The sequence below is a fragment of the Hyaloscypha bicolor genome (genome assembly GCF_002865645.1).
Source record: "Hyaloscypha bicolor E unplaced genomic scaffold K444scaffold_122, whole genome shotgun sequence".
Taxonomy (NCBI): domain Eukaryota; kingdom Fungi; phylum Ascomycota; class Leotiomycetes; order Helotiales; family Hyaloscyphaceae; genus Hyaloscypha; species Hyaloscypha bicolor.
The window spans coordinates 256,764-265,607 of NW_020194624.1; the positions used below are offsets into that span (position 1 = coordinate 256,764).

General features: G+C 39.5%; 4 protein-coding genes across 4 annotated transcripts; 2 read left to right on the forward strand and 2 right to left on the reverse strand.

Moving 5' to 3' along the window:
* Window positions 1-331: 331 nt before the first annotated feature.
* On the reverse strand, window positions 332-844 carry K444DRAFT_72181 (uncharacterized protein). The gene is made up of 2 exons (XM_024888534.1): window positions 486-844; window positions 332-426 (listed from the first exon to the last, which is right to left on the reverse strand). Exons 1-2 carry the CDS (start codon window positions 783-785, stop codon window positions 388-390), a joined length of 339 nt encoding a protein of 112 aa, XP_024733003.1. The 5' UTR covers window positions 786-844; the 3' UTR covers window positions 332-387.
* A 146-nt stretch (window positions 845-990) lies between these two features.
* Window positions 991-2,334, forward strand: K444DRAFT_616590 (uncharacterized protein). The gene is made up of 2 exons (XM_024880950.1): window positions 991-1,080; window positions 1,136-2,334. Exon 2 carries the CDS (start codon window positions 1,163-1,165, stop codon window positions 1,952-1,954), a length of 792 nt encoding a protein of 263 aa, XP_024733004.1. The 5' UTR covers window positions 991-1,080; window positions 1,136-1,162; the 3' UTR covers window positions 1,955-2,334.
* A 135-nt stretch (window positions 2,335-2,469) lies between these two features.
* On the reverse strand, window positions 2,470-3,618 carry K444DRAFT_666281 (uncharacterized protein; the record flags this gene model as incomplete). The annotated part of the gene is made up of 1 exon (XM_024887171.1): window positions 2,470-3,618. The coding sequence occupies exon 1, from the start codon at window positions 3,556-3,558 to the stop codon at window positions 2,470-2,472; it is 1,089 nt and encodes a 362-aa protein (XP_024733005.1). The 5' UTR covers window positions 3,559-3,618.
* Window positions 3,619-5,261: 1,643 nt separating this feature from the next.
* K444DRAFT_536561 (uncharacterized protein) lies at window positions 5,262-6,344 on the forward strand (the record flags this gene model as incomplete). Its single annotated transcript, XM_024875388.1, has 1 exon — window positions 5,262-6,344. One exon carries the CDS (start codon window positions 5,262-5,264, stop codon window positions 6,342-6,344), a length of 1,083 nt encoding a protein of 360 aa, XP_024733006.1.
* Window positions 6,345-8,844: the final 2,500 nt, after the last annotated feature.

Sequence of the window (8,844 nt, forward strand, 5' to 3'; positions counted from 1 at the left end):
AGTCTACCTAAAGCCTTCCGACGCATTGTGAGCCTTGGTCCGAAAGCCCACCAGAAAAGGTCCTCGAGTTTATGGCGGTTGTCATAGCAATGCCATCGCGTAGAGATTCATGTAGCCAGGAATATTCTCAAGCCCCCACAAGGCAAAGCCGAATGGAAGAATCCTTGCCTCGGTCAATTCGACAATCCCCGTTATATTTCCCGTTTCAAAGTTTATCAGGATATTCATCTCACATAGGTCCTCATGGGCAAAGGAAATTTCCCTCAGAAGAGTGACAAAGTTTGGCGAACCTGGTGTAGGTTTGATGCAATCGAGACGGTAGTAATCGAGCAAGAACGTCAAACTTGGCCTGAAATTCCGCGAGCAGAGTAGCCATGCTGTCTGGATCTAATCGTCGACTGCTATTCCATGACTGCGCGAAAGAAACTGCACGGATCCTCAGCTCTTGCTTGAAACGTAGCGATGAATATATGGTATAAACGTACCTCGCTAGGTCTCCCACGGTGTTGCGCTGCCGGGACACAGCGTCGGGGGGGTCGTGTAATGAAGATGTTGCGCGCTATAATATAAGCTGTCGCAGGAAGATTCTCCATCTTGTAGATGTGGAGAGGTCGGGATTGACCGAGAGTTCCATAATACTTGCATCTGGGCACAAATTGCGGATGAACTGCCTTGGCCAGACTCATGGCCTGCATGTCAAAGCTGGAATCATGGACTCGAAACTGGAAAATTTTTGGTAGTCCCCACAGCCACGGTGTAGCTGAATGTTCCCTGTATCTGAACATATCGTAGAGGCTCTTTGTGTGGCTTCGAGTACTCCCTCAAGGGATAATTAATCGGGTAACATCTTGAACGACTCTAGCCTCGTTTCGATTGATTTTGGTGTTTTCGCCTATCTTATCTTTAGCGCGTCACGCCCTTTGATTACTAATAGAACGAATGTAGCCTGAAATTATTAGTGTGCGAAAACTCCCTTTAAGATCTTTCTATCTTTCTGCCAACTCACTGATCCTACTTCCACTCGTTTCATATGAAACATTTCAGCAGCTTCATTCGCAGACGAGATACATGCCCTTAACGGTAACATTCTCCTTTCCAATCAAGCCGATGTTTGGCTGATAGCTTGTCTCCGCAGAACCCTCAGAATTGCTCAGCCATCTCTATGTCCAGCGAATCCTACACTACCGGGCTTGCGTGCGAAAATCGTCCAGCAGCGCACACGATTGCTTACGATAATGATGAGAATAAAGAGCATAGGGCCTCTATGTCTGAGCCTTTCCGATTCCTGAGCCTTCCTAAGGAAATACGCCTGCGAATATACCATTACCTCGCGCCAAACACTCCTACGTCTCCTTTTCGAGACGATGGCGGACCTTGCTGTCCTTCCATTTTACGAACAAACCGAACCATTTACGAGGAGGCTATAGTTGAATGGTACAGTCTTATGCCATACAAGGCATCTATCTGTACCAAGCGGTTGCGGCTCCTCGGCCTTACGATTTCACCCGATGAAGCACTCCCATGGATGTTCCAAGCGATCAAATTTCTGGATCTTTTCATCAGGCTTGAGAGAGTTTCAATGCCAGGAATAAAATGCGAGTCTCCTTCTCGACACCTCGCACTCCACCAAATCTTGCATACTTGCTTTCCACCTCGTTCAATAGGGGCCGGCAACCTGCTACGACTTCGTATAGAATTAGGTGTTATGCCTCCGTTCTTTGTAGCTTATAAACACCAGCCGGATCGGCTTCGACGAGCTTTGGAGGGCAATCTTAGTGCTCTTCGAAATCTTCACGGGTTAGCTGAGGCGAGCATCATCATCGCCTTTGACTCAGCTACTAATCACATCTTTGCATTTGATTATCCCAATGCCCCACTACTTCCCTGGAAAATGGAGTTCATGGCTATACTTCGTGCTTTCTCGAATGACTTGGAACGATCTATAACTGCCTGACGCTGCCGCCATTGCGTATTAGCTCAAGGAGTTTATTTAGAGAATAAAGGGCCTCTCGAGTCTCAGTTCTCTATGAAGGTGGGCAAGCTAGTAGAGAGTATTGTTTTCTATAGGCCTAGCCGCCTAGACTTGCCAGCTTTTATATGAGCGAAGACAGATCGGATACAGACATTATCTAAACTTGCGTCACTCTAAGATCAATTTTCACGGTTATATCACAGAGACATAATGAGAATGCGCTAAAGGGTGGAAATAATGCAATTTCAGATTCTCTAGAAATGATAGCACAGATCTCGTTAGAAACAGTGTTTAGCATACAAATTTTTCGTGTAGAGCAAAGACAACGCTAATGGTCTCAGCCGTCTTGAACTCGCTTAGTGGGGATTCTAGTCTAATTGTTGGAAAATTGACACTCGAGCAGAAGCTTGTAGGCAGGGTACGAAGCAGCGACGAAATTGAAAGTGATGACAAGAGACGCAACGACGGCGCAATAGGTGATCGCAACGTTCTGCTTATTAACGATCCATTCTAACGATCATAGCGCCAAACACAGATGACGACGGAAGCTGTGGCCATATAATAATTTCGGTGATTTTCAACCCGTTCAGAGCCACGGAATGGTCGGCGGCCATAAAAGATACAGGCCTAGGGTTGCCGAGACCGTTCATTGCTGTCCAGTAATCACCAACCAGGTCATCGAAGTTCTTATCGGCCGACGTGAAAGAGTATGGCTGTTTTAATCCTGAGTTGGCCCCAAATTTAGCCTGGACTGATCTTGTCATCATTTGCAGAGATCCTTTGTTCGCGATTGGCGTTCGGATGACGTTTTCCAGGTTTGAGGGCTTGTTGCCCTTCGACAACAGCGACTGGTACATAATCTCGGAGTTTGGAAGCTTGTTAGTACCGGTGTTCGTGTCGAATTTTCTTATACTGGACGTTGCTATGATGTTTTTCTGGTCATTACCGACAAACCCGACGAAGGTAGGCTTTGTACGATCATTCTGGCCTTCCGAACGGGCATCCACATAAGTCCAGCCAACTGTTGGATCCAGCCGGATTTCAGGGTGGCTCATGATAGTTTCTATGTCTTGCAAGAAGTCTGGCTGCGCGAGTGGGTCAAAGTCCACGATGTAAGAATTTTGTAATGCGCTGTACGTCTTGTCTACCCTTGGTTTTGCGTTGATAGCGTCCTTGTTCTTCTGTAGGGCAATTGCCCCTCTTGTCTTGTATTCCTCGTCAGTCAGTACGAGGTTCATTCCCGTATCCTCATCAGCCTGAGCTGATTGAATAACCTCTGTCACGTGTTCGCTTGCCGCCGATGAGTGAGAATGTCCGCTGTCTTGTGAATTTGGTGAACCAGGACCGTTTCCAGAGTTGGGATTTCCATCGTGTGGATTTGCACCGGCTGGCTTTCCAGAGTTGGGATTTCCACTGTTCGGGTCTCCCCCTTTTCCGCCACCGTTAGGGTTACCACCTTTGGGGATAACGGGGTCGACACGTCTGCTTAGGGCTGCGTGGTTGTAATAATGTCCCTGGTTCAGTACCGCTACGGACAATGTGACATGGAAGAGCGCTGTAGCACCGAGAACTTTAGAGAAGCGCATCTTGGATGTGTTGTTGTAATGTCGTCAATTGATAGGGACGAGGAGATGTTTGGTTGACGCTAGGGCACATGCGAGGTGATTGAAGAATTCGAAGTTTTGATACGCGTTGAAAACGAATACAAAGAGCAAGTAGCTGCTGTGTCTTGTAAGAGGATGTGAGGATAATGACCTTGAGTCCCACGCTCAGAGGCATCCTTCTTATAGATTGTCGAGGTCGCCTGCCAAGCCGTATCCTCATAGCCTTCCTCCAAGTTCGTCAATCACGAAGTATCTCGAGGATTCAACCCAGGATTTGATCCAGGATTTGATCCAGTCCCTAGAAGCACAGTAAGTAGATCCTCCTTTTCCTTACAGTTATGGTCAATGGTCCTAATTTTAGATCTGAAACATCTATTCCAAGAGTGTATCCGCGTTTAAGATCCATTATTTACCAGGTTCGAAAATTACACAACTTTTCATCATCGCCAATCTGCCGCCTTCGCTTGAAGGGCTTATTACAACGTGTCCAGACTAGGTCTGATGCCGTCTGCTAGATAGGCCACTTGTCACCGCATTTTGATACATGTTGAAAGGTTCCTCAGGGAAGGCAACTGAGCCTGTTTGCTAAAGGATGAGGAGGGCCAACGAGTCATTGCGCCACCCAACCCGAGGTCGGCTCATCTACCAGGATCGACAGGTACAATAACACTAGGGGTGCAGTCATTCGTGGCGGCTTTTCGCCAAATTTTGTTAGGCGAAACGTCAGAATAATTCGTGTTCTGGCTTCAGTCTGGAATTGCTACTCTCAAAAAAATCGGGAAATTAAGTCCCAGATAATTTCTTATAATTTGGTTTCTATTATTATTTGTGCTGTAGGCTTAGCTAAAGAGGAAATGATTCGGGCTTAAAAATCACTCGATTAATAGGTGACTTTTTGGTGAGGTTTCAGCAACCGCGACGAATAACTGCACCCCACGGTGTAACCCATTGTACCCGTCGATCCTAGTAGCTGAGCCGACCTCGTATTGGGCGGCTCGGCCCGCGGGGAGGCCTACAAGCTAGAGTGAAACATAAGTAAGCGTTGGAAAGGCGCGCGGGGAGGCTTGCAAGCTGGAGTGCAGCCACCGAGCGGCGAGTGTCGTACACTTTTAATTGCCAACAACAGACCACACATCGCCTTGAAGGATTTGACAATTTCTCTATATGTCTTGGCGGGAAATTTTGTGAAGTCCTTTCATCTTAAAAGTATCAAATGACAGCTTACATCCATGGTTCGTTAGAATGCGCAGCAGCTAATCTGTACTTCGCCGCACTTTAAGGAAGTAGTATATTTAATTATAGACCATCTAGATTTAGATACGCTTATAGCTTCGACGGCGATGTTCAGTTCCTCTATGAAGGGGGTTGAAGCTCCCTATTTAACTTCTGCTACTCTTCATCTTATAACTACATCTCGTCTGTTATCTTCACTCTTCCTACTCGGGGATCTCTACAATACTACATCCACTACACGACTTTATCAGCTACACCTCATTACGCTTGAGCCTCTCCATACTTGCTCTTTAAATCGAGCCTATCTCCGAATCCGCTTCATCAAAATGGCGGCCATCATAGAAGCAATCGGCTTAGGAGCTTTAGGTATCTCGATGATACCTCTAGCCCAGAACTTCTTTCCAGCGCCATATAAAGCTTCAACAATTGTCCGGGTGGCTGCAGGTATGAGTATGCCTGGAGATTCAGGTGCTAGCACAGGAGGCAATACGTGCGGCATTGGTCTCTTTGACGGTGACGGCTTGCGAATCGGTTTCAAGAGTGGCACTCGCGCTGGGAAGATTAGTGACGGCAGATACGTGGACATCAAGGTCGATCCACTTGATAATAACAACAACCGACCTCCGGAATATTTGTCGATAGTGGGTGGCGGAAGTGACTCCTTGTGTGTTGCGTACCTTGCTGTCACTCCACCAAGCTCTGAATACTGGGCATTTTATGGTGACATTCCAAAGAAGTGTGGTGCTTGGTGGTACCACTCCAATCTTGAAGTCCAGGTGCAGCAAGGATCTTACTACCCAGCCTGCTTCTGGCTCACATCTCCGGATCTCAGAACAGGCAAGAAACCGCATCCTTTCCCTCAGGGATATGGCATCCACATCACCGACTTTACGCCATCACAAGACCGAGCAACACAGTATAACACGTCTCTCGACACTATGTGCAAGAGCGATCCACGTTACAAGGCCTACGACTCTGTCACTGAGATGAATTGCTTGCCGGTCTTTAATCCGCCACTCATTTACGGCTCAAACTCTGTTGATCCAGACTTCAACGCACTTAAGACTACTGGGAGCTTTATGTGTGATCCTCACGCCGATGGAAAAGTAATGCCAAATATTGAACAGGTGCGCCAGCTAGAGCAATGGACGGGGGGGAAGATCAGTGTGCCAACTTACGGCGTGAAGCGATCCGAGGCACCAAAGAAAAGACATGTCAAGACGAGGCAAAACAATCTCCAAACTCAGGCTTGCGCAGATAATCACGTCGTCATCAGCAGCCTTGATCAGCATACAGCCACTGAACTCTGCCAGAGCGCTGCTTCGATTGGGCCTGACTTCGTGTCGACTAAAGAAAACTTGTATTGCGATATGTGTAAGCATGAGCTGTGGCCAGTCTGCTCGACGACTATCACCGCTGCGTGTTTCGATCTAAGTAGCAACACAGTCCGTGCTGGCACGGGAGTACAGGGGAGAGACGAGTCCAGCGGTAGAGAGGTCCCATCGAAGTCATTCAATAAAGTGACGAATTGGTAGTGAAGCTTTTTGATCGTCTTTGCGCGGTTCTATCTACGTCATACGATAAAGTGAAGAATTGGTAGTGATGCCTTTTGTTTTAGTTTTGCGCGGCTCGAGTTTTATTGCGATATTTGTGACTGGTGTAAGTGTACAATTACGTTTATAGCAATCTCACATATTAAGAGGGAAAGGGCCCTTTAGTAAAACCTCTAGCATTGGCCAGATTGCATTTATAGCTTAACACTAATAATCTTACATTGAAAAAATCCGATTTTCTGCACAGCGCGGCATTTGAATAAATTCAGCTGTACTAAACGGCTAACCTGGCAAGTATATATATACGAAGTAGACAAGATCTCACGGCTTCTAAAGAGTTATATAAAAGTAATTAAGGCGCCGTACTACTAAAAGCATTCACGTATTATTTCAAGTATTATTTACGAGCTTTGCTATAGCCTCGCTTATAGTATGGCAAGAAGTCCAGACATGAAATAGAAATAAATTTTGAATATATATTAATATTAATTAATTTTATATATATAAAAGAAAAAGATAAGAAGATATTATTTTTTTCTTTCAAGAAAGTATAATTCTAATAAAATACTAATAGCCCTTAATATAGCCGAGAAACTAAATTTATAATAATAATTTCTATTATATTATTAATTATTCTGTATAATATATTATTACTTTAATTCCCTAATATTTAAATTATATTTCAAATAAAGAAGAAAAGAAGTAAAGAAAAAACTCACATCTCTAGTATTAAAATCTTTAAAATCTTATTTAAAGACCCTTTTTATATATTTCCGAATTTAATAAAATAATTCATTTCCTAACTTATTTCTTTCTTTTCTTTCTTCTTTTTATTCTTTTTATTATAGTAAGAATTACTAATTTGAGGCTAGTATAATTACTCTATTTAGTCAAGATCTATATATTTATATTCTAAAGCTTTATATTTTATTTAAGCTCTTTTTTAGCTAGTTTAATTAATTCTTTTACTATTTAATATAACTTCTTATTTTATAATCTTTATATATATTAGTTATAAGCCCGGCCTTATACTAATAAGCTTCCTAATTAGTATACCGCAAAGAGTATTTAAAAGTTTATTTAATTAATATCTTTAAAAATTATACTTTTATTTATATTTCTATTATTATACTCTATTATTTTATTAGTAAATTTAGTATTATATAACTATAATAATACATGTGGCTAGACTAGTATTAGAATACTAAAGCTCTTATATTTAAGAGCTTCTTTCCTTAGTTTAGAACTCTCGAATTAAGAGCTATTTTACTTTACTTTTCAAGTCCAGAAATTCGGTTTCATGAATCTATTATTAACTAATTAATAAAAACTATTTCTATAAGCTTAATTACAATTATATTAGAAGCTATAATTAAGATTATTATCCTAAAGAATTATAATTCATGGGCGAACTAGTTTAATACTTTTTATAAAATAGCTAGTAATAAGAGTATTTGGAATAAAATTAATTAATTTAATAATAAAGTAATTAAAACGAATATAGTAATACTTTTCAGGCCTTTTTCTATAATTAATAAGCTTATATTAAAGAAAATAGAGAATTATTATTTTAGATATTAGATTAAAATAAAGAATTAAAATAAAAATACTTAATTTATAGCTAAGAAAGAATTAAACCCAGAATTTTTATATTATTAATTCGATTTAAAAGTAATAAATTTTTTTTTACTAAAATACTAATTAATATAAATTATATTAATTGAAACTATTATATATCTTATAGTAATTATTTCTTTAGTTTCTAGTTTTTAGTACCTTTAATATTATAGAAATTATAAAATATATAACTATTTTTATATAAGCTTATATAGAAATTTTAGTATTTTATAAGAATAAAAAATTATATTTTATATAATATATAAGGCTCTATATAATTAAATTATAAACTCTTTATATTTTATATTTTCTTTAATAATAATTTTAAAATTTAAGCTTTTATTAGATATATTAAGTTTATAGAAGCTTAAGAAGCCTTATAAGCTCTTATAAATCTAAATTTAATTTATTATTTATTTAAATATATATAACTTTTATAAAATATTTTAGTATTTTATATAATTAGAAATTAAAAAAGTAAGAAATATTTATATATTTTAAAACTCGATTATTAATTAATTACAAATCACATTAAAAATATAATTAATAAATATTTTTTACTTGGTTCTATTCTATAATTATATTATTTAATATTAATTACTCGAAGTTATAACTAAAAAGTTATTATAAATATAAAATAATAACTATTTTATTACTTTTGAATTAAATTAACTATAAATTATAATATTCGGAAATATTAGAAATTATTATTACTACTTTTATAAAACTATAAGATTAAGAAACTAAACTAAATAAATAAGCTAATATATTATTATATAACTAGATAATAGCTTTATTAAACTATTAATACTTGAATTTTTATAAATTCTATTTTAGAACTTAAAAAAAAAGCTCTATTTATAAA

Coding starts and splice junctions, on each gene's coding strand:
- K444DRAFT_72181 (XM_024888534.1), bottom strand. CDS start 785: ATGTTCAGATACAGGGAACATTCAGCTACACCGTGGCTGTGGGGACTA. Junction 427..485: donor ACCGTGGGAGACCTAGCGAG/GTACGTTTATAC, acceptor GGATCCGTGCAG/TTTCTTTCGCGCAGTCATGG.
- K444DRAFT_616590 (XM_024880950.1), top strand. CDS start 1,163: ATGTCCAGCGAATCCTACACTACCGGGCTTGCGTGCGAAAATCGTCCA.